Below are 26,151 nucleotides of genomic sequence, written 5' to 3'. Positions count from 1 at the left end.
GCATCATTTATTCAGAATGGGCTTAAAGCTAGTAATATATACGAAGTGTGCCGTAAATGACCCACCAGGCATAAAATATACAATGCATGTTTGACATATTTCCGTTAATGTCATAATTCAAAATTCCCATATGCATGTACTTTGAAGCAGGTGTCAACAAAGTCAGTTTGCAGGTAAAGTCCTGCTTACATGGGCCTATACACAATAAGGATTGGCTATTTAAAGGAATAGTTTGACAGATGTGGAAATATGCTTGGAGAAATAAAGAGTAAGACAACAACTTGAGGTACGGTTAACACGACGACTGAAACAAAACCAGCTAGCCTGGCAATGTCTAAAAGAAACTAAATCTGCCTACCTGCACATTTAAAGCTTAAGAGTGAACAAGTTAACACAGCAAGAGCACTAACCATTTAAGACTAGGCTTAAGACTTCCCTTTTTGATGAAGCTTATAGTTAGGGCTGGCCCAGGTTTACCTTGAACCCTCCCCTAGTTCTGCTGCTATAGGCTTAGACTGTCAGGGAACTCTCACCTTATTTTTTAATCTTTAAACACAGCATGTATGTATGTCCATCACTCCTTGAAGAGGAATCCCTGCTCTCTTGCTCTTTCTCAGATTTCCTTCATTTTTTCTCCCGTTAAAGGTGGGGTAGGTAATTTTGGAGAAACCAGCTCGAGTGCGCTAGAATTTGAAAATACCCAACCGGAAAAAATCTGCCACTTCCTTACAGAGCCCCTCCTCCAACACACACGAACGCGCACATGACCAATGAGGGCACGAGATAAGTTTGTGCACAGATGGAAGGCTGACAGGCAGGTAGGCCATCCAGTTATTTAATGATTGGTCGTGCTTTTTACAGCACTACGGCTTCCACAGATTACATTTTTGTATGTATTTATTGTCAAAGCACTTCAGATATTCATTGCTATCAGGATGTTATTATTCCATGGAATATAACAACAAGTGTATCTCGAGCCGGTTTCTCAAACTTACCTACTTAAGTGTGGCTTTTTTGGGAGTCTTTCCTTCCCCAATATAGCCCCCTAAAAAAAAAGTGTGATATGTGGGCTATATAAATACAATTGAATGGATCATCAGGCCACTGGTAGAGACGACAGGAAGTCACTGCCCCCTGCCAAAAAGTAGTAAAAACATTTTTGTACAAGATTTTAAAAAACTATACACCATACGAGTTCATTAGTGAGCTTCAGTGGAGCTGGCAGGCGGATCGTGTAACGTTTAGATAGAGCACATGGCCAAATTGAATTATTGTTTCATGTCCTGAACCTTTTGTATTGCTTTCATCTGGGCCAAAAGCCCTGATGTCACCTGGATCAGTGTCTCACCTCCTCTCCTGCTTTCTCTCTGCCTCATTTCCATATATTTTCCTTCCTGCCTTGTGGGCACGATCTTTGCTGTGTTCACCTGTTTGCTCTCCGAGGAGCTCCTCTGTAAACTGTGAGCTCAAACAGAAGGGCAAACATTCTTCCTGAAAGCTTTTCCCTTTGTATTCCACCTCCCAAAGCTCTGTGATCTGTTCCCATGCGTGCCGGTACAAGATACTGACCACGTCTAACACCAGGCAGGAGTTTCCATACAGAGAACATTGGCATGAAAACGTAGACTCGGGTCAATGGTGCCTTTTCTATCGATTCAGAACAAAATAGAAAATGTGGTTCATTTTTATGTTGATAACATATTGATTTTGAATTACTCCGGAACAGATTGACTATGACATCTTTATTACAAAAGTTGATCAATATTTAAATGATGGAGTCAGCTTTCTTCCTGAATTGTTGAAATTGAACGGGAGCTGAAGCCATATTTAGTGAGGTGTTTGACATTGATGTAAGAAAAAAGTTTTTTTTTAAACGTAATAAGATGGTTATGTAGAGCGATTTAGGGTGACACTGATGAGAAAATAGTGTCATCTAAAGTGATACAAATGGCGTAATTACTGATTCCTCAACCAACACTTTAAGAGAGCTTTCTATCGTTTTTCAACAAGTTCAGGATGTAATTCATTCAAATTGATTTTAATAATAATCATAATAATATTATTAATAATCATTTGACATGCAAAGTACCTTTCATTACTAAAAGGGCATACAATAAAAACAAAAGTTTAATAAAAGGCTTTTATGTATTATTTTATCTCAAGTTATTTGAGATGCATACATGCATGTCCTTTGGTATTATTACCCACAATGCTCCCTGGAGACAATGGAAACATTAGGTAGACTTGTGTTTGATGTTGATGAAGCTTTCTTGTTAAATATATACATTTCATTTTTGTTGCTTTTTATTTTCCTTGAACCCACGGATATTGCAAATAAACAGGCAGTAGGAATGTGCTGCACAGCAGGAGGTGACTTCCTTATTAGCTATCAGTTTAGAGCCTTATTAAATCAGTGTGGGAATATCATGATTATCTGTAGAAAGTTTGCTTATGTGCAAAACAGTATGCAAAATGCTGGCATTACCTAAACGCAGCAATAGCATTCAGAGAAAGACAATTTAACTTAATGTATGGTAAGCTCACGGATATGAAGCACACATTTTTAGATTCAGATATCCACTGTCAGGGGATTTGTCATCTCCTCTTTCCATTGCTAATAATCGTCCATTAATCCGCTTAGGAAACATAGAAAAAAAGACAGTGTTAAAGTAATACGTTAAAGTAAGACGTTGTTTCTAGTCCCATGGGTCATTTGGAAGCAGAAAATACTTAGAGTTAATTCTGTGGACTTCTGCAAACAAATAGTCACAGATTTGCTCCATTTGTCAGTTCTACTACAACAAAGAAAATCAATTGGCATTTTACAGTGAGTGATTTGTTTTATTTTTATATTCTTTACTTGATGTATCAATATCCTTGACACCAATGCCATGGATTGACAAAGCAGTTGCTTCAACACTTTATTGAAATATTGCGCTGGTGGAAACTGATGAAAAGCAAATGACAAATGTAAGTAAACCTATTACAGCCTATAGTGCCAATTATTCTCGGCGTTAGTGTATTTAACTGGTGAACTCATGGAGTCAGGGATGATGGAGGAATGAAGATCACGTAAACGGGGAGGAAGCTCCTGTGTGGGTGTTTGTTTTTCTGTGACCACAGGAAATGTAAGAAGCTTAGCGAGAGACTCGGGAGAATGAGTCTATCTAGCATATGCCAGCTCAATATATTGCATTTCCTATAATAACAACTAATTAAATGCGTGCCCTGTGTGTGTGCAGATAATAATGAATAGTGTAATAAGTTTGTTGCTTAAGTCGGTGTGAGTGACACGGCTTCCAATTAAAAGGAGGAGACCGTTTGAGCGTTTACGATGTTTAGATTGAAATGTGTGGGCATGTCATCACCTGGATTAAATTACTAGAATGACATTCTCCATTTGAGACTTATCGTATTAGAAAACAAATCCTCCATGGTTAAACAAAAGGAATGAAAATATATCATAATGTGTTGCATTTTTCTTTAAAGGTCACCTATTATGAAAAAATCCACTTTTCCACGTCTTTTCTACATAATCATGTGTCCCCTCTGTGTAAAGAGATTCTGAAAGTGCTGATCAGATTTTGGCCACTTCATGATGTCATAACGATTTTTTGGCTTGTGTAACCATTAGCCAATAACTAACAAATGAATACCCCCCCCCCCCCCTATCACCTGAATCTCCTCCTAGAGCACCATTGTGTTATTTTTAACCAAATATCTCTCGAGGGGCGTGGGGCTCCTTATTTTCATCTAAAGTAACAGACAGAAAATCAACACTTTGGAAACAGGGCTGAAGCAGAGGGGATTATGGGATGCTGCAATGATCTGTTTGATATTTCAAGCTTCAGAGACATGTTTTGTATATATCTGAGAACTATAATATATTGATGAAAAACAGTATAATAGGGGACATATGTGTCATTTACACTGGCGAGGCTGGGGATATGTCCAAACCGACCCCTACGCACTCTCCTTATTAAATTCCGTTCCAAACCAACAAGTACACTTGCATATTTGTCTATAGCTACCATACCTGTAATTCTATTTTTAGATTTCTGTCTGCACTCTGTGTGATACTAGACAGACACATTTACAATGCGGAAAATAACCTGACAGTTTTTGATGGTTTACTTCCTGGCAGTCACTTTGTTTCTTTCTTGAGTGTCAGGAGATTGACAGTTAGCAAAAATAAAATGATGCTATTTGAATAAAATACTGATTAAGCAGAATGTCTTACAAAGCCTAATTGTTGCTATAGTGATGGATTACTTCACTCCGTGGTTTGATAGTGAGTTGTGTGACTGACAGCGAAAGGCCTTTCTAGAAGTATTGATCCATGTTTTTTTCCGAGTATTCATTGTAGCTGTGTGCTGATTCTTCTGGAGATGATTTAAAGGTGAACGGAACGATTACATTGTTTGTGTCATTTAAATATAATGTAAGCAATCTTTTAAAGATTTTATTTTTTATTTTACGGAAACCAAATACAAACAGTTCCACAGCAATGAATAGGTTCATCAATCGTAAATACACTTCAAAACAAAGGCCAATGCATCAAAGAAACACACATATTGGCTATATAATAACCATGTATAAAGATTATAACTTGTTTCCACTGCCCCCTAGTGGCCAAAAAAAACAGTAGTTGTATGTTTCACTACTGTGACTGTCCATTCAACTAAATATGTGATACATATATTTATTTTTCATTATTATTAAGTTTATAAGTTGAGTTAGAAAATAATAAAGACCATATCGAGGAATTTATCGAAGCTCATTTAGATGTTTGAGTTTTAGTAGGGTAATGATGTAGAACCCCAAAACGATCTTGTGCTTAAAGTGGACCTATTATGCTATATTGGAAAAATATATTGTAGGGCCATACCTATACAAAACATTTCTGTGAAGTTTTTTGCTTAAAATACCAAACAGTTCACCCATTGTAGCCATGCCTCATACTGCTCATACCCCTATTTTGCAGCCCTGTTAGAGAAACGCGAATTTAGGACCTTAAAAAAAAAAAAAGAAGAGGAGGCGGAGCTAATGCCTGATCAGAATTCTACCGGAGATAAAGTTAAATTCTGCTGTGATAAAACACCATCCTGCTCTAAACCACTTCAAGGATTATTTCGGAAACAGTATGGAGCTCAAATGCCTTTTCTCTTGCAGGTTTATCACAAGGTGAGTTCCTTTTTTTATTTCCTGCTTTTAAAACCAACACATCCTCACTCCCAGGTCGGCCTATGTTGACGTTATGTCAAGTCCCCTGTCGGCTTTTTCCAACGCAAGGGGGGGGGGGGGGCTTAGCGTCCATTTTCAACGCAAGGGGGGGGCCCTTAGCGTCCATTTTCAGCTTTCCGGGATGTCCATATGCTTCTATGGACGCTCATGGAAGCACAGCGTTCGTTTGTGTCGACTGCCCTTAAAGGCAATGTGAGCGTCCATTCTCATTGGATAACGGAGAATTGTACACCCGGAAGTAAGTATTCCCCTTACTGTCGATTGATTTTACAGTGATATCTGCACTACTCATCGACTAAAAAACACCAGATTATCCTTGTTAATTACACAACATTGATTGGTTTAAATTGTGTGCAATGCTTTTTGTATTTTTCCCCTTCGATTCGGAGAAACAAATATTTTTTCGGAGTAAAGGATGGCAGAAGACACTACACTACCCAGAATCCCCAGCTATCATTTGGACTACACCATGTGCTCTGTTTGACAAACCCCGTGATAGTCCTCAAGCTCTGTGATTGGAGAGTGTGCTCCGAGGGTTACGCCGAGCCTCGAACAGCACTTGAAATGGGATGGAATCACGGCAGACTGTCCAAAACTGGATTTGAACGGGTCCACCGCGTCCCCCCCTCCCCCACCCCGTCCCCAGAACTACACATGCTGGCTATTCTGTTTCGCAACATGTTCTCTATCTATGGCACGTCTCTACTGGGAGTTGTAGTTTTAAAAGACGTTTTTGTATTTCCCATAATAAGAAGTTGCCAGTATTAAACTGTGTACATCCCTGGAGGTTTAGGGGATAGGAAACACTCAAATTTAAAACATATAATTAATAAATGGGTGAAAATTGCTTGTGCCCATAATGGGCAGCATTAATATATATACCCACATGCCAGCTAAGGTCAGAAGAGCTTTATTTAACAGCTGGTCTTATGTTTGTGACCCCTGTTGTTAATTGATAACATTACATTAATTGAAAAGCCTGAAACATGCACTTGTCAAGGTTCAGAGGCACATTTTGCAAATATGGCAGTAGCCATCGATCAGCTTAAGATAAGATATACTTTATTGATCCCAAGTTGGAACATTTGCGTTACATCAGCATGTGTAACGGTTAAATATGCAGTGGTGTTTATTTGTAAATCATTTAGTATAATCACACAAATTCTGTGTTTTATATTCAACAATTCTGTGTTCTTTATTTATTGATTGTTCAATACCTGACAAGGCCGGAGATTAAATATCTACATACATCTTATAAGAGTATAATACATGATGTATAATATCAGTTAAAATAAGTGCTTCAACATAGTTAACATTGCTGGAGGTATGCACAAATATTGATAGATGTCTTGTAATGCACTATTGAGGAACCTGCGACCCAAGTTTTTCATTCAATGCATAACTACACCATAGTTGTGTAGGCCTACTGTATATGATATGTCAATAAACCTTAGAAAATCATGAAATCTTGAAAGGGATGTGCAAAATAGTCATTATATACAGTCTTTAATTAACTATTAGTAGAGAATAACGAGTAATGAATATACTTGATAGGGATCCTATTAATATCTAATAATAAAAATAATGAAATTCAATAACATGCTTTAACCACTAGGTGTCCCTTTATATCAGCTGTGCACCTTTATGGTGTAAATACAGCCTATCTACCAATTGGATCAAATATAAAAGTCAGCCGAATTAGTGTTGATACTGCAAGGAGACGTATTGTGTGAAAAGAAATGTAAGATGTTGTTTAATGGCTGATATATTTATGATCCACGTCACGTTTTCAGTTCCTCATGTTTGTCTAGAAGTCTTCTCATCAGGGCTCTATAAATACAGAACTACGGCAGATATGTAATATTTAATGCAGCCGAACCGTGTATTACAATGCCGGTATGTGATGACTTTCAAAGAGAAAAGCAAGCACACTCGGAATAAAGTATTATTTTATTTTTTTTAAATGTTTTCGGTCTGTTTCCGGTATTTGTTAATGACGATGTGCTGTGAGATGTGAGACTGGAATTGCACAGGGGGAAATAACGTAGGCTATCTTTAGATGCGGATTTTGTTAAACTAATATGTTTTCGCTGTGGACCAACACTATACATTGACGGGGAAGGGGGTAGCAATACAGATAACACCATTAAACAGTTACACAACATAACAGAAATAATATCGATAGCAGCGTCCCTAGCAACCACCTTGGTAACAATGAAAACGTTATGGACGAAATTTCCTGAAGTAATCTTCCTAATAACTAGCAAACTAAAGATCATGTACATCCACTGCACACAAAATCTGAAATAACAACTCGTATTTCTCGCATCAAATGACATCAAAACGCATTTTAATGGCCAAACTAACTTTAAAATAGGCATTTTCCACCGAGAATAAAACGAAGTTCGGCCATGTTTTTTATTTCTGCAGGGAGAAATTTGAAGATCACGTGATGTCAAACAGAGCACATGGTGTAGTCCAAACGATAGCTGGGGATTCTGGGTAGTGTAGTGTCTTCTGCCATCCTTTACTCCGAAAAAATATTTGTTTCTCCGAATCGAAGGGGAAAAATACAAAAGCATTGCACACAATTTAAACCAATCAATGTTGTGTAATTAACAAGGATAATCTGGTGTTTTTTAGTCGATGAGTAGTGCAGATATCCCTGTAAAATCAATCGACAGTAAGGGGAATACTTACTTCCGGGTGTACAATTCTCCGTTATCCAATGAGAATGGACGCTCACATTGCCTTTAAGGGCAGCCGACAACAAACGAATGCCGTGCTTCCATGAGCGTCCATAGAAGCATATGGACATCCCGGAAAGCTGAAAATGGACGCTAAGGGCCCCCCCTTGCGTTGAAAATGGACGCTAAGGCCCCCCCCTTGCGTTGGAAAAAGCCGACAGGGGACTTGACATAACGTCAACATAGGCCGACCTGGGAGTGAGGATGTGTTGTTAAAACACATGTGCTCTTCAGTACAGGTTAGCTCTGAGTGTTAGCAAGGCTTGCTAATGTAAACAAAGACGAGATTACGTCCAAAACACGTCAGGCATGGTTTCTGATAGCAACTTTCTGTGGGTCCGCAACCAATTTGACGTCATATCGGCAGCAAATCTGTATCCGCTCGTTGTACCCCTGTTTTAAAAGATTTGGGTACGGAGGAAAAGAGAAAGGGTTTTATTTTCTGATGCTGCGTGAGTTCCCCTACACACCGGGGACACATATTTATGTATAAAATACATCAAAAAGTGCATTTTGCATGATAGGTCCCCTTTAAAGAAAGTGCAAATATAAATGTGTCATTGTGTAATACCCGTCTTTTAGATCCTGTTGGATTGTTGCGCACTGACTTTTCCAGATCTGCTGTTAAACTTTGATTCTTCCCTGAGTAATTCATGGATGATGAAATGTTTATTCAATTATATTGTTATTAGCTTCTCAAAGGACTTTATTTAGAGGCGACCTCATCCAGGAGGCAGCCATTGTTTTATGACAGACAGCAGCAGTGTGTGCATCTGCCCGAACAATAATGGCTCCACCTGTCAGAAGCCATGAGAGAAACCAAACCGGTGGCTGTCACCTCAACTTTAATCTCTGATTAAAGTCGAGGAACCTTTGAGTCTGACACCCTGCTGGACATTAGCCGTATGTTCCAGCTTTTCCTTCTGATTAAGGCCTCCTTCAGATTTATCGGCCATGGGAAATAATGGGAAACACAGCGAATGTAGAAGTTTTAGGCCCATTACTCATGGCTTTTATTGGCATGGGCTCTGTCTGGCACACAACCAGTGACCTGCACAGAGGACAAAGCAAGTAACGCCTCTCCTGGCTCCTGGCAAGGAAAAAGCAGCGGTGAGGGGGTGGCAGTACGGAGGGGGAGAAAGTGAGAGAAGAGACATGGCAGCACTGTAGGTGGGTGGTGTGAGGATAGAGGAGGAGGAAATGGTTTAATAATTTACAAAAGAAAGAAATTCCACAGTGGCACAAAACGCATCACAAACATTTTTTGCTATCCCTTGTAATATAGAAAGAGGGGTATAAAGAAATGCAAGCAAACATCTAACAGGGATTTATAATGGTGTCTAGACAGAGTAGTGGGTCCCCAAGGAAGCATTGCAAAATTGAGCCCCTGTGTACTTTGTGATAAAACTAAAGTTCAGAGAGAAACCTCCGAACAGTAAAAGACAAATATTTATAATTGAAACTGCCACACTATTGTACATGCTTAATTGTTCTGGGTCTTGGAGACATAATGGCTCTTTAATATCTGCGAAAAACGCTTTTAACAATGTTTATTTTCCATAGCTTAGTACCTCTTGACTTATACAATTTGGAACTGAACCAAATTGTCACAATCTAGCACAGTATACTGTACATGTATCGGTTTGTTGAAGACTTTTTGGCAATCAAAAAGACTATACAATTCCTTATACGTATAATAGCTTCTTACAGTTATTTCTACGTTTTTTGTATAACATCCAGCAAGTGTCCAAGCTTGGTTTGCAGCAGAGAAAATGATTTTGAGTTCTGTTCTTCATTTTCTTCTTTTAATAAAGTTACAAAAATAAAGATAAATAAGAACGTTGCACATGAAATTCCATTTTATCATGACTACAAAGTGTGTAAACACATATTCATCTTCTGTTGCTTTGAAGAAAACTTCCCATAGATGAAAAAATTATCCTAAATAATGCCATCAATATTAATGGAAGATCCAATTGATTTGGAAAATCTGAAAAGTAGAATCATTTATTTTTGGAGCTTTACCAATTAAGATTATTGTTGGTTTTCTGTCTCTTTTAAGTCCCTTGTATTAATGTGATTTTCTTTACAAAAGGAAACAATTGCATGATTTTCAATGATTTATATTAATATTTATGCACTCAACAACTATGTGGAATGGTTGAGGGCTTATAGGCTGATTTCAATAATTGAAATAAATCCTTATGCATAACATCTGGAAACATGTGCCTGCCTTTTAGCATTTATTTTACATACACAACAAATGGAATGGAATAAGTATGAAATTGCTTGCTTAATCGTTGCTGAATATGCATAGATATTTGACCTGTTAAAACAAACATTCCTTGTGTTTCTTCTCCATGATTCAAAGGTTTATTGTCTTATCATATACGCAATTATATACCAAGTCGGGGGGGTGCGCTGCTATGTGTGCGTTGTTCCTTGCCAAGTGAAAACACACTACAGCTGACATGAGAGTGAAGCAAATGTTCATCCACACAATTCTGATTTATAAATAACTTCACAGAAAAGCCTAATCACCTTCGGGTGTTGAAGCTGCAAATGCGTTATCTTCGCTTGTTCTAAATATTTCCCTCGCAGTTACACAAATGACTGTTGCCATGTTAAATGGTGTTAAAAAGTGATGTATTGCTTGGTCTCCCCTTTTCTACACTGTTACTTAAAGGGGCCCTATTTTGCTAATTTGCATGCTTTAATGTTCAAAAAGGTCTTTATCTTTGCTCATACTGCCTGTTCTGCAGCACTCTTTTCACCCTCTGTCTGAAACCAGAGCCCAGTCCGCTCCGATTGGTGAACAGATGAATAGATGAACAGCAGTGTTTCCATTGGTCAACCGCTTACAGCTGTCCCACCCCTTAGCCCAGGGCCGGCCCTAGGCACAGGCGAACTAGCCGGTCACCTAGAGCGCCAGATCTGGAGGGGCGCTGCGATGGGAGAAAAAACAAAAATTAGTAATTTTTAATTTGTATTCTGCCTAATTTTCTGCCCTTGATGTAATACAGTTACATTAATAATTGAATAAAGTAAACACCCTTTGCACCCAGGGCCGGCAACATTTTGCATTTGCCATTTGGGATGTTGACTTATCAGGCGCCTGCACTTTGTCTGTGAGCTGCGGCTCAAGAGAGAGAGAGAGAGAGAGAGAGAGCGAGCAAGAGAGAGAGAGAGAGAGAAAGAGAGAGAGAGAGGGCGCGCATCGGTACCGTGGATTGTTGTTGGATTGAGGCTGATAACTACAGCTCAGTGAGGTAAATGACTGAGTGTTTAGATAGTTCACTTTAGTCTAAGTCATCTCAGTGGGTCTCAAACGGTTTGGTCACAATTTATGTAAACAAATATTTCTAAGGCTAGGATAAATAACAACAGGTTTGAAATCATTTCAATGTATACTATAGGACAGTAACCAAAAATAGTTTTTGAAAAACTGGAGATATAAAAAAATATGCATGAATAAATAAATGTTAACTAAGTAAAATAAGATCTGAATGAACAACAAAAAATAAAATACGTTACATTTATTTGTTATTGGCTATGGTAGGTTATTGGTTATTATTATGTTCACATACTTATTTGATTATTAAAATGTAAACCGATCTTTTTCATATGGGTGTTTTTGTCAAGGTTGGGGAAAAATAGGACCCAAATGCAGATTGAGGAGGGAAGCAGGTTTCAAAATGAAACAAAAGGCGAGCTTTATTTACAAAAGCTGAAAAAACAAGAATCCATGAACAGGTACTGTAGCACGAGGTAGCATCCAAACAAAAGGTGACTGTGACCAACATGAAGGGAGACATGAACGACAAATAATGAACCAACACCGAACACAGGAAGAGACAAGACTAAATACAGGGAGGGGTAATCACGAGACGAGAAACAGCCGGGCAGGGAAGGAGAAACACAAGGGCAACAGGTGAACACAATCAGACAATCAGACACACCAGGGAGGAAGACAAGACAGGGAGAACAGAATTGCAAAATAAAACCATGACAAGACAGAACAAACTAAAACCGTGACATAAAACTAAGATCGTGACAGTTTTAGAGTTGTACCCCCTAGATCTAGTCTCTAGTAATTCTGCACCAGATTGAAGCATTTTACTTTAAAATGTTAAAACAAATCTTTCCGGGGGGGGCATACCCCGGATGTGACGTCCACCCCCCAATTCAAACATGTTCATACAATAATGAATACATTTGAAACCTTCTTTATGTATATAACCAACATGTCAATACGTTACAGTTTTTGTAGTGTATTGATCTTTTGTAGAGATTTTTCATTTATTCTTGATATATTCTATTGTGTATTGCTTGGAGGGGCGGGGGGCACCAAATCATAATCTCGCCTAGGGCACCAAAATGTCTAGGGCCGGCCCTGCCTTAGCCTATCACTACAATGTGTTGGAACGCTAGCCAAGATGTGATGTCACTATGTCACAGAAGTTGACAAAGGGGGTGTTTTCAGACCATTTAAAGGCACACCAAATATTTAACACACTACAGGAAAGGGAAAACCCCAAAAAGCATAATAGGGCACTTTTTAAATAAAGGCACTTGAAAAAAAAGTAACTCCCAAAAACTGTATATTTGGTGTGTGGGATTTGAAACTTTTCTTAGTTAGGCGATATGTCAGAAGTGCACAAACACGGCAGTGTTGTAATTGGTTCCACTGGCATAGCAGCAAAGTGTAACAATCCTGTCACAGTGTTTTCAACTGTTTGCTAATTAGGCTTTATGTTATATTTAGTTCGCTCTTCTTGTAACTATAGAAGTATCACACACATCCACACAGTGACAAGCACACATACAGTCTGCCCACCTTAAATCTTGCAGAGGTCAAGTCTCTGTTAATTGCTTTCCTTGCAGTTGATGGATGGATCACAGTGTCGGAGAGAAGAGAGAGGTGTCAGGAAGAGAAAAAAAAACATTAATGCAAACATGATAGAAACACACATCCAAAACACAACACACACACAGTCTGGCATGCATGTCAGCCAGCAGAGACGGTTATCAGCTAATTAGCGCGAGTAGCTGCAGGGGCCCAACTTTATTGACAGTGCAATGACAGTTTTCTGGTTTGAGTCACACCCTCAGTACGTCCAGCCATATCATTCTGATTTAATTACAAACACACAGGGATAAAAACCTAACCCAAGGAGGAAAACGCTGAGTGTGTGGAAACGGACCTTCCAAATGACTCGCTTGACTTGCTGCATGAATGGATATCTCACATCATAGCGTGAAAATATACAAAACAATGGCTGTGTTGGCGCTCAGTGGGAGGGGGGGATTACACAAGCTATTGTTTTGCCGCTCAAAATTGGTCCTTCTCCAGTGCTTCTGCTTTCAGGATCAAGTTCTCCTTTTTTTTTTATGTCACACCGAGAACAGAGCAGAAGAGGCTTTTAGAGAAATTGCAATCCGTATCAATTCTTTATGTTTCTAATATGATGAAATGTTGGGCTACATTTGTAATGCGTTTCAGGGGGCTGTTGAATATTCTTAAAAATTAGCCTGCAGGCTGGGCTACCCAAAGAGTTTTTTTGCCTGTTTCAATAACCAGGGGATTATGCTAATATGGGATGAGGTGCTGGGTAATCCATGTAAAATCAACACTTTTTTAGGATTTCTAGAAGATGCATTCCCGGAAATCTACTTTAAATATACTGACAAACACATACAATTATGAAATAAACCAATCTGCGAGGGTGACAGTTGGCCCACTTTGAAAACCCTGATTGTCAACAAACTCATGTCCCAGCATTGTGTATCACTTTTGAATGTCCCTGTTTCCGTTGTGTTTTGAGCTTCTTGTAGTATTTTTGTATTTCAGCATTATGTGGCGCTTTTAGTAAACCCTGCACATGTTTCATCAAGTTGGTGAATATGTTTTTACATTTACATTGTTTTTCAAGGTGCAGTGCATTTCCCTTGTGTTTTCTGGCCGTTGTAGCAAGTTTGCACGGTTCGGCCACCGTACACTTTTGATATAACAGGGGCTACATTTGAACATTAAACACTCAAACATCAATCAATCAATGTCAATCAATGTTTATTTATATAGCCCAATATCACAAATGTTACATTTGTCTCAGTGGACTTCACAGTTTGTACAGAATATCAGTATGACAATACGACACCCTCTGTCCTTAGACCCTCACATCGTACAAGGAAAAACTTCCGGAGAAAACCCACAGTTTAAAGGGAAAAATGGAAGAAACCTCAGGGAGAGCAACAGAGGAGGGATCCCTCTCCCAGGACGGACAGACGTGCAATAGATGCCGTGTGTAAATTGAAAAGATAATACATTTGCAACATAGGTAGTCCAAATATTTGGAAATGCATGTGTGTATAATAGGAAGATGAATCCATGAGGATATCCATCCAGGACCTATGATCCAGGACCACAGTCACGACTCAAGATCCAGGGCTCGCGATCCGACACAGGACCGCAGGATCATCCATGACTCCGGATCCCAGCGTATATAGAGACCAAAAAGAAAGACATTTGGGGAAGCTGGGTTAATCGGAACATGAGAGTACACAGGTATAGACAGAGAGAAGGAAGAAGTAAGATGTCCCCCGACAAACTAAGCCTATATCAGCAAAACTAGGGGCTGAATCTAATCAGCCCTAACTATAAGCTTTATCAAAAAGGAAGGTCTTAAGCGCACTCTTAAAAACGGATAGGGTGTCTGCCGCGCGAACACAAACTGGAAGCTGATTCCACAAATGTGGAGCTTGATAAGAAAAGGCTCTGGCTCCCATTGTACTTTTAGAGACTCTAGGAACAACCAACAACCCTGCATTCTTGGAACGCAATGCCCTAGTAGGACAGTAGGGTATAATGAGTTATTTAAGGTAAGATGGCGCCTGCCCATTAAGGGCTTTGTAGGCGAGAAGAATAATTTTAAATTCTATCCTGTGTTCTATAGGGAGCCAGTGTAAGGCAGCCAGAACAGGAGTAATGTGGTCCCTTTTCCTAACTCTGGTTAGTACACAAGCTGCAGCATTTTGAATCAGCTGAAGCGACTTGACTGACTTCTTGGTACACCCTGATAATAAGGAGTTACAATAATCCAGCCTTGAAGTAACAAATGCATGGACTAGTTTCTCTGCATCGTTTTGAGGCAAGATATGCCTGATTTTTGCAATGTTACGTAGATGGAAGTAGGCGGTCCTTGAAATTGATTTGATGTGGGCGTTAAAGGATAAATCCTGATAAAATATAACACCAAGATTCCTTACAGTCTCACTGGAGGCCAAATTAATGCCATCCATAGTTAGTATATCTTTAGATAATTTGTTTCGTAGATTCTTCGGGCCAAGTAAAATAACTTCAGTTTTGGTCGTGTTTAACATCAAAAAGTTTAAGGTCATCCACGTGTTTAAGTCCTTGAGGCAGCCTTGAATTTTATTTAGATGATTAATTTCATCAGGCTTGATTGATAAATATAGTTGAGTATCATCCGCATAACAATGAAAATGTACAGAATGATTCCTTATAATATTGCCTAACGGAAGCATATATAATGTGAAAAAAATAGGTCCGAGCACTGAGCCCTGTGGCACTCCATGGCTAACTTTGGTTTGCGGGGAAGATTAATCGTTGACACGTACAAACTGAGAGCATTTAGATACTGTAGATACGACCTAAACCAGCCTAAAGCAGTTCCCTGTATGCCAACTAAGTGCTCTAGTCTTTGCAATAGGATATCATGGTCAATAGTATCAAATGCAGCACTGAGATCGAGCAAAACAAGAATAGAGACAAGTCCCTTGTCTGAGGCTATTAGAATGTCATTTGTGACTTTATCCAGAGCTGTCTCTGTGCTATGATGTGTTCTAAAGCCAGACTGAAAATCTTCAAATAAATCATTGTTTTTTAAGTAATCACACAACTGTTTTGCGACCGCTTTCTCAAGAATATTTGAGAGGAACGGAAGATTAGAAATAGGTCTATAGTTGGTTAAAACCTCTGGATCGAGGTTGTGCTTTTTAAGAAGCGGTTTTATCACTGCTACTTTGAATGATTGTGGAACATAGCCTGATAATAAAGACATATTCATAATATTTAATAAAGAAGTGCTAATTAATGGAAAAACTTCCTTCAACAGCTTAGTTGGAATTGGGTCTAACATACACGTTGATGGTTTAGAAGAGAGAATCATTGAATTTAATTGTTCAAGGTTTATGGCTGAAAAGCATTCTAGTTTACTATCTAGTCTAGTGTAATATTAGAACTTACGTTTCCGGGAGCTGTTGATAACACTATACTGGTCAAAGGCAAGAGGTCATTCACTTTGTTTCTAAGAGTAACAATTTTATCGTTAAAAAAGCACATAAAATCATTGCTACTGAGTGCTATGGGAATAGAAGGCTGTGGCTTTCTGTCAGCCTGGCTACAGTGCTGAAAATAAATATTGCATTATTCTTATTCTCATCTATTAATGAAGAGTAGTAGGCTGCTCTCGCTTTACGCAGTGCTTTCTTATATTCATTGAGAGTAATATGCCAAATTAAACGAGATTCTTCAAGTTTAGTGGAACGCCATATCCTTTCAAGTTTTCTCGATTTTTGCTTTATTTTGCGGGTTTCGGCATTATGCCATGGAGCTAATCTATGTTGTTTTATTTTCTTCTTTTTCAAAGGAGCAACAGAGTCTAATTTTATTCGCAGTGCATCTGTAGCACTATCAACAACATGATCAATTTGGGGTGGTGTACATTTTGTATAAGTTTCCTCCCTTACATACAGACATGCTATCGAGTATTGGTGGAATCTCTTCCTTAAATGTGGCTATAGCACTAACAGATAGGTTTCTGCTGCAGGAGCTTTTGACTAATGCTTTGTAGTCTAGTAACAGTACTTCAAAAGTTACTAAGAAATGGTCGGATAAAGCAGGATTATGCGGTTTGACTAATAGTTGCTCAATTTCAACAAGGTCGAGAGTGTGATTATAGCAGTGGGTTGGTTTATTTACACTCTGACAGAAACCAACAGAATCTAATATAGAGTTAAATGCAACAGTAAGGCTATTTTTATCATCGTCAACATGAATATTAAAGTCACCTACGATAATTACTTTATCTGTTTTAAGAAGTTGATAACAACTCAGAGAATTCTGATAATAATTCTGAATAAGGACTGGCTGCAAAGTTTTCCAGGTCGGATGCGTAAATCTAAAAACGAGACTTTCAAAGGAGGTATAATTTCATTTTGGTTTAGTATTGATAAGTAAACTTGAGTCAAAGATTGCTGCAACTCCACCTCCTCGGCCATGACTTGATGATCACCTGCAGCCCACAGTGTGCCATTTGTTTTATCAGTGGAAACATCCTTTCATAGCAGCAGCACTATCTGTAGCTGGAGGAGATTATTTGGGGGAGTTGTGACGTAACCTGGAGCTAAACAGAGATTTTAAAAAAAACCCAGCCGATCTCTGTATGAGTAGCACACAGGGAAATGTAGGAAAGAGAAGTGTGCCGGCATTCCTGCAACTGTTTTGATCTTCAAAATCTGATGGGAAAAGGTGTGTGTGTGTGTGTGGGGGGGGGCAGGTAGTAAAGGTCATGCGCAGATCAGTTTGATTTAATTTGCCTTCAAATAAAAGTCAGGGGGGGAATTGCCATCCACAGTGATTTGTGAGCAAAACATGTTGAAAACGCACATGAAGAAGAGCAGGGATTATCCAGGGGACGCATGACACAGGCAGCTCTCGTGCGTAAAGAGCAAGGGGTTGCATTGGAGTTATTCAAGAGAGAAAGAGAGAGAAGGGGGCGAGAGAGAGAGAGAGAGAGAGAGAGAGAGAGAGAGAGAGAGAGAGAGAGAGAGAGAGAGAGAGAGAGAGAGAGAGAGAGAGAGAGACGGAACAACGGAGCAATATAGTGGAGAACCGGGGGAGAGAGAGAGGGAGAGAGAGGCTGCAAGGCGACTCGGTTGCCAGTGTTTGCCTCTGCCTCCCCAGCAGTGGGAGAGATGTGCGTAACATGCAGCGGAGAGCGGTGATTATCATCTGCGCGCCGCATCGCCGTGGACCGCCGTGCGCACTCGAAGACGGAGACGCACCGAGGGGCGCAGCCCGCTCTCCCCAACCTGCCGCGCGCTAAACACCCGCAGAGAGCCGACGGGAGACTGCTACTTGAAGGAAAGAGAAGTGGTGTGAGGGAACATGTCAGCCCTTCAGACGCTGATTGGGGGTTAATCGCTCTCCTGTTTTGGAGACACTCTGACGCACCGAGAGCGCGTATTTGTCTTTCTATACGGAATCTCAAATCTTTATCACATCCAAACTGGACTATCAAGTGAGGATTTTGCATTAAGGGAAGGAATTTCTGAATTCCATGGCCAACAGAATATGAGTCAGCGCGTGTCTGTGAGCTGAGGTGGAGTGTGTCTCTTTCCGCTGCTCGGCTGTGTCGCTCCGCCACAAACCTTCCTACGCCAGGATGCAGCTGCTCCGAGTTGCGTGGGCACTGACTGGAGCAGTGATCTGCTGCTTTCTCCTTCTCCTTCTCCACTCCCACCTGCTCAAAGAAGGTAATCACTCAAAACTCCGCCAAATCACATGTTACTTTTGCACTATTTGAATGCGCCATCGCCTTCCCTTGTAGTTCTTTTTAAGTTTTTCGCTACAATAATTCCAATGCGGAGTTTCCGTGGCGTCGGCTCAATCGTAGGAAAATGTCGACTTTTTTCTTGTATAATAAAAATCCAATCCAGACAACACTAGTTTACATGAGGCACATATGCAATTGTGATTTCCCTTATCAACAAGTAATTTGCCACAAGCTGATCGATTGAGCAAAAATTGATGAATCGATCACCCTCAGCAAGACATCAATTCAAGCTGTGCAGAAAATAAAATCAGTAGACATGCAGTTCAGTGTTTGTATAGAATACTGATGTGTTGTAAACGTTTTCAATAGATGGCACTAGAGTCTAGCTTTAGGGTAACATTGAGGTCAAGTGCTTCTAATGTTCAATGTATTGTGTTTTCTTGCAACACGTTTTAATCGCGATCATGCTTCATAAATTACAGTGATGCTCATGCTTCAGTACACTGTTTGTCGCAATCGAGGCTTTGCTCTAAGGTTAGCGGACATGGCTGCGTTGTGGCAGGTGGTGCAGCTGTTATTTGGGAGGTTATTCATTGAGTTGCATTTGCTGACATTCTATAAACCCAATCTGCTCTGTTGTTTCAGTGTGTTAAACATCACTAATTCCAGACGCAATTTAGCATAATCAATATACATCATACCTGTCCACTGGGAGATCTTCCCACAGAGGTTGAGCACACTTATTCTCAAACTCCTTATGAAAGTCAAACGGTGTAACCCAGGGAATTTCTGTACTGTGTGAACCTGGCACAAAAAACAGCACTTAATATTCCCTTTGTACATGTATACCCCAGGGCGAGCAGAGTCTGCTTGGCACTTAGGAACTGTCATGGTTTCTCTTTGTGCCGGTTTGTCGAGAAGCGTGGCTTGGAATGGCCTGCCATCCCCTCTCCCTGCCTCCGGCTCTGGGCAAATATTCAGGTCAAGCAGTGGCAAACACTTTCTCCTCACCGGGGTGAGTCCATGACTACTGCAGGGTAGGAGAATGTCCAGCAATACTGAAGAGGGGAGAAGAAAAACAACGTGTCCGTCAGCCAGAATGAGAGACAAAGGGGAGTTCAGGATTTTGTACTGGCACATGTCCCAAAGCCTTCCTTTGGAGTTTTAATTTACTGTGGCATGCTAGCCTCTTCCACAGAGGTCAAAGAGAGGATTGTGCGGCCACCTCACAATACGAAAATAAGTGCTGCTCATGGCTGTGTTAATGCGAGGGGCTCATTAGATTCAGGCCATCAGCATTGTCAACTGGCAAGGCAATATTTTTGACCTTCACTCGCCGCGTTGTTTGTCTGTATCATGTTGTGCTTTTACACCAAAGTGTTTTTTTCCCCCTAAGTCTGCATTTTCTTTGGTTTCAAACTGGAAACCGAATAGCTATTACCTTTTGTGGGGGGTGGGGCTGGGATTGAAGTTCATTATGGTTCAAATTGAGATGGAGTCAAAGAGTGAGAGAAAGCCCACAAAGCAGGGTTGAAGAATAAGCTCACTTTAGGCTACAAGAGCAACCAAGGTCAAAGCCAGCTGTGAGTGCTAATAACACAAGCTGATAAAATGAATTCAAAGGACCGCATTAGTGACAATCTTTTGGGGGGTGAGAATAATGAAAGGCATGCACGAGGGACCTTAAAAAAGAACAGAAACCCTTTGAATCTTCGCTCACATATGCCTTCATTAAAACATCAGGGTTGTGCTACACAAGCCTCTCCAATGGGAGTCACATACAGAACAAAAGGCAAATAAATCATGTATTTTTAGATTATCCTCTCATCTGCATGTGTGTTTACATGCATGTGTTATTCCTGGTGGTGTTATCTGAATATAGCTTGATATCCTTTTATCATTATATCATTATCATGCTAGCTAGTAGCACTTCCAGGATGGTGATTTTGGCTCCTAAAGAAGCAAACTGTCACACCTATGCCACTAGCCCAACACAGCGGCGAGTGTATTTTTGGGAGTCGTGCACCTCATTGTGTCAGCCATCCTTGCATAATGTGACTTGTGCAATGAGAAATGAGGATGCCGAGAGGGCGGATTGGGATTGGAAACGTATTAAAACATTATGCATAGGGAATGTGGATGAATTTTGCGCCATCAATTTCTCATACTGTCCACTTCAATAATTTAGGCAATGGAGCAAATCCCATTTTGCTCTTCATTGGCCAAGATATTTGTCACATGGCAATAAAGAGTCTTGACAGGTTCATGGAATAGTCTTTTGGTTTCTGGTGGATCCAAATGGCACAGGATGATGTAAAATAATGAGTGTTGTTTGGCGAAATGAGGTAAGGTTGTCACACTGTTATTGTAACATATTTTCTAGCATTATCTTGAGGCACCCTGTAGGTAACAATTAAAGTTATGAAGAGCAGCTTTAAAAAAAACAGAAGAGAGAAAGAGAAAATCAGTATCAGCCAAGATTAGTTTACATTGTCCAAATATGAATTCCTTTCAATGAATGTCATGATTTGTTTATACCTGCCTCTGTAGGTTGGTCGTACAATAGAATGATCTTGGCTTTAACCATTGAACATAGGGTGTACCAGGTTCTGAAAAAAGCATACTTTAGAAGACAGAAGATACAATTGAATTCAAAGTACATTACGAGTAAGTCACTTTTTAGACATGTGCTGTAATGAAGATGCTCACTGATAAATCCCTCTGCTAAACTACCTTTTAACTGTTCCCATTTAGCTTGTAGACACCATCGCTGCTTCATACTTCAACGAGAAACATATTACCTAACACGTCTCTGTGGCAATGACAAGTTGAATTGCAGTGCCGTCGTTTCATGTCTCTTCTTTATTCATTCATAAAGCCTTGTGTCTGCACACCCCAATGGCCTCTTAATGTCTTCTACCTCCCCACCGCCAGTCTGCCTGACAACTGCCGTTATTGATCCTCAGGTAAAACCGCAGGGTGAGCCGTAATGTGCCGAAGTGACAGAGATATGTGTATTCATATACACTGCGCTTGACATCAAGCGACCCAACATCAGTTTTCATTCACCACAGAGAGAAGGGCTAGCCAGAGGATCTTCTTTTTATTCATATTTATTTGTTAAGAATATGGATTAGAATGGCATTCTGTGGCGTGACAGCTCTGCTCATGGCAGCCTCGGGCAGATTTGGGTCAAGAAGTGGCAATCATACAGTAGGTGTCGAAAGGGAAGCCTCGTAAATTCTTAAGAGTTTAGGAAGCAATGCACGAGGAGCTTCTCTCTGTCAATATTGCTTTAGATGGCCTATTAACATTTCTGGGGGCCTTTCTTGTAGTGTATAGGTTTTTGTTAATGTAAATTGTTTGTAAAGGCTAAAATCCCAAAGTTCCCTGCCTGAAACGCCTCCATTGGACTTCTTGTTAACTTCCATCACTATGAAACACTGGCGATTCTATTGGCTTGCACTCCAACGTCATAGGCTATGGGGCGGGACATTTCTAAGCCGTTGACCAACCACAACAAAGCCAGCCATCTAACCAATCAGAGCAGACTGGGCTCTGGTTTCAGACAGAGGGTGAAAAGAGGTGCTGCAGCACAGGCAGTATGAGAAAAATAAAGACCATTTTGAACATTACAGCTGGTAAACATGTCACAGTAGAGGCACAAAATATACATTTGAACCTGAAATGAGCATCATAGGGCCCCTTAAGAAAAACGGTTGGACAAAATAAAAAAAGGAACTTCTATAGTCAATAGAACAATAGAATGTTGTCAGGTGGCCTCTCCCTCACATGTAGATGTATCAAGCCTTTCTACAGGAATGGAAAGAGTTAGATAACATATACTGTTTGCTTTCTCTGCCAAGCTGTGAACAGACGCAAGCACTGCGACACAACTGTTGTTTACCCTGACAGTTCTTTAATATTTTTCTCTTTATGCTGCACTATTTTGTTTTCAGTGTTTTTTTTCTTATTGCACAGATTTCAGCCTTTACTATCCAATTTCCTTGTGCCATCTGTGAGTGTTTCAATTTGTCTTCTCGTCGGAATATCGTGTTTGTTCTAAAGGAGCAGAATGCTGTGTACACTTCAGGTGCAGCCGTTAAAAGGCGTAGTAGCATCACCTGCATCTTAAAGATGTAGATTGGTTTAATTACAGTCAAGGCCAGAGTGAGCTGCAATATAGGCTCAGTCTTAAATATGACTCCGAGAGGCATAGTCTTCAAGTATTTCTTCCTTTTTCATGCATATTAATGTGGAGAAAGTAGGTGTTTTAGGGAATTTAGCCCCAAAGATTGTGAGCATGTTTTTAATGCAGCAGTAATACTCTTTTGGCACACTGAAGTGTCACGATCACCTTGCATTACTTTACAAATCCTCAGCGAAGTGAAATCCTTCACAGCAATAGCACCAGGTAAGCGTTCATCCGCGTGTAATCTGCTGTAAACTGATTTCAATTGGGCACAATGTATCTTTAATGGTCAGTATCAACCGTAATCCATGAGGGCAATGCTCATTAATCAATTGTGTAATTGATTCATTACTTAAAGGGTTTGTTAATTAATTCACTTCGATGAATCAATCACAGTTGCAGCAGAAACCTGTGGTGATTTTACAAGGTAATCCAACTCCAAACGACCCCCTCGAGTCCTGCGGCACTTTTCATCTGTGTGTGTGTGTGTGTGTGTGTTATTCCCAATACTCACTCATTGCACTGTTTTCACAGTTCCTATTGATTATGGGACAGTAAAAAAGTGGGCACCCAGTTTTCCTAAAGTCCTATTGATTGCTTTTTGGCAGTGCTGTGGGACAATAACAAAGGCAGTGCTTGGATTTAGACCCTAATGAAAAGCTGGCTGTGAGGACCCTCTCTAGGTTCTAGCTTTTTACTGGAGAGACCATTGGAAATAGTGATGTCAGAAAGACATCAACCTAACACACTTTATTCCTGCCCTTTCACCCATGAAGTGCCGCCTAAAACTCTCCCGAGGCCCTACCAAGCTCCAAGACACAGAATTAAAGCTACTCTGTTAAACCTTGAATCAGCAAGGACATGCGATAGCTTCGTCTCCCATCCTCAGGGTGCATTAACGTAATACAGATGCTGCGGATAAAATGTGAAACACATGCAGTACATTTGTGGCACAGATCAGCAAGCCTGTGCAGATTGCTAGATGTCCTTGATGTGTGGGGAACGCATTAAGGATTGAGGGATTTTAATAACTGCAGCTGTATCTTTAATTAAATGAGGTAGTCAGGGAATGTGTTCTGGTCACTGCGATAGAGCTTTATAAATGAGTGATTTGAGTGTATGTACACGCACGAGATTGGATGGAGGAGGAGTGTTTGGCACACGCACAGGACAAGAAAAAGGAGGTGGTTTGAGAGGTTAGAGTCTAGTGAGGCCATTTGTCTATGGGATGTCAGCTGGTGGGAGAAAGATCCTCTCAGATCAGCGTTTTCCTCCTCCGAGGAGGGCGGATTCCTCTAGGCTTATTCTTGCAATACCGGCAACATGTCCATCATGACCATCCCTCAAAGAGATCGTTCCTCCCCTTCGGATGATCTAACCCAAGCTTGGAGCGTATTCATCAAGATATACAAGCTCAAAGAGTGCTGATTTAAGGGATCTGAGCCTCTGTCCGTTCTTTTCATAAACTAACCCTCTGGCTATTGATTCCGTGACCCACCGGGGTGCTCGAGTGTGATACATCTACACGTTCTTGAGGAAATGATGGGTGAGAAGTGTGCTTACCCTTCCGCAGTTTCAATTTGCGATTTCCCTGCAGTGTCAAAGGTGGCGATGAGGTCATCCCTCAGATCAATGACAGTCTCTGTTTATCTGGCTAATCAATAGCTACTTAAGAAGTTTGATCTTCTTTGTGCGTGAGATCACAGTCATTTAAACTGATCCAGAATGTTTTTTTCAGTCTTCACAAAAGCTCAGCGCTGGCAGCCATTGTGACACAAACGTGGTGACTATGATAACAGGCTCGGTCATGCTTTATGGATCCGATGCGTTCGGAGCGTTTTCCATTTCCATTTGATAGAAATGAAGGTATAATCTCACATTAGGGTTGGCCAAAGTGCATTAACTTTTGCTGTCAAAGTGGCGGAATATTACCGATGCCATGCTGCTCCACTGAAACAAATTGCATGTTACTCTTTAGAAAACTAATGGAGGCTTTATCGATTCGAACAAGGCCAGCAACTTGCTTTGTCTCGGCTGTCAGATTGTGTCTAAAGCAATTTCATAAAGATCATTATTTTATTTCTCTGGATGTCTTGCAGCTAAACCAAGATCCTCTTTCGCTCGTTCCCGGCCTTTTTTTGCACTGCTTACGGCGGTGACTCTTATGGCCCAATTGAAAATGAATTAGAATAGAATGACACATAATGAAAATCACTAAAAAACATTGGCACGTCACATCCCCTTAGCTTGTTGCACCCTTGAATAGATTGCTTGTGGGCTTCCAATTCCTTGTTCTCCATCTCACGCTGCGAGAGAAAAATGGGTTTAGCTCACTGTAAAGGACACGCCATAACATTATGGGTCATAACGAGCGGTGCCACTCATTTATCTTCTAATGCCATTATGGCGTGGAAGAGGTGCTGACATGGATGTTAGTAATGCAACACAGCGAGATAACTCGACCCGTTCCTGCACTTATGGCGATCTTCGTCAACATAATTGACGCGTCACGATGTCGAATTGTAATCCAACAGGTTTTCTCGAATAACATTATTCAAATGATTGCATGTTTTATCTCCTGTTCCATGAAGTTGTGGAGTAGTTTGAATGAAGAGTATGTGATGGGTGGAATCTAAAACACAGAGGCGGGACGTCTTGGATTGATCGATGGGTCATGTAGTTCACATGCTAAGACAAACTGAGTTTACATTATTAAAGTTTCATGCTCAGAAAATCACTTTAGAGTTATGTTCCATCAAGAAAAACTAAGTTAATATTGTGCAGTCTTCATTTTTGCAGTGATTATACCTCAAAATGCACTGTGCATCTGTTTAGCATATCTCCTTCGGTTAATAGCCCTTAGTTTTTACAGTTACTTTGTTACTACACATAGTTTTATGCTTATGTTTACAGCCCTGTCGATACATGGGGGGGGGGGTAGAAAAACAGCTGGAGAATCTGCTTCATCATAATCATTACGCTCCATTCCACATAGGGGAGAGGGACTTCATTATTATACCTGTAGGGACTGTTAAAACCAAACTCATGAATACAGAAAGCTTTCTTCTTCCGTGATGTGTTGTTTCTTTACAGTGCTAACGCTAGGGAATTTTTAAAGCTACAGTCTACACTTAAAAGTAATGCATATGGTAAACAAACAGTGTACTCAATAATTGAGAAGTTATGCCAGATTCAGTGCTACGGGTGCTATATATATATATATGTTAAAGCTCATATATATAAGGGGGCAGGTGGGTCACTGCTTTTTCAAACATAGTGTTTCATCATATGAGAGGTAATGCACTATTTACTATGCATTGATGTGATGTGATGTGACACATCATTTCCCTTTCATAACATTGACTCAGCTAGCCTCTTTGGCTCTCACGTC

The 26,151-nt window shown here is 40.2% G+C and overlaps 1 protein-coding gene across 2 annotated transcripts in view; it reads left to right on the top strand.

Moving 5' to 3' along the window:
• Positions 1-26,151, top strand: part of LOC117558304 (chemokine-like protein TAFA-5) — a 177,132-nt gene that overhangs the window by 47,576 nt on the left and 103,405 nt on the right. The window contains exon 1 of one of the 2 annotated variants that reach the window (XM_034234380.1): positions 17,881-18,548. The exons of the other annotated variant lie outside the window; for it this stretch is intronic. Coding sequence (XP_034090271.1) covers positions 18,458-18,548 — 91 coding nt within the window. The 5' untranslated portion in view covers positions 17,881-18,457. Of the gene's footprint in view, positions 1-17,880; positions 18,549-26,151 lie in introns of those variants that run through there. 2 annotated transcript variants of the gene reach the window in all.

The sequence above is a fragment of the Gymnodraco acuticeps genome, unplaced genomic scaffold (assembly GCF_902827175.1).
Source record: "Gymnodraco acuticeps unplaced genomic scaffold, fGymAcu1.1, whole genome shotgun sequence".
In the NCBI taxonomy this organism is placed as follows: domain Eukaryota; kingdom Metazoa; phylum Chordata; class Actinopteri; order Perciformes; family Bathydraconidae; genus Gymnodraco; species Gymnodraco acuticeps.
This window is presented reverse-complemented; position numbering and strand designations above follow the sequence as displayed.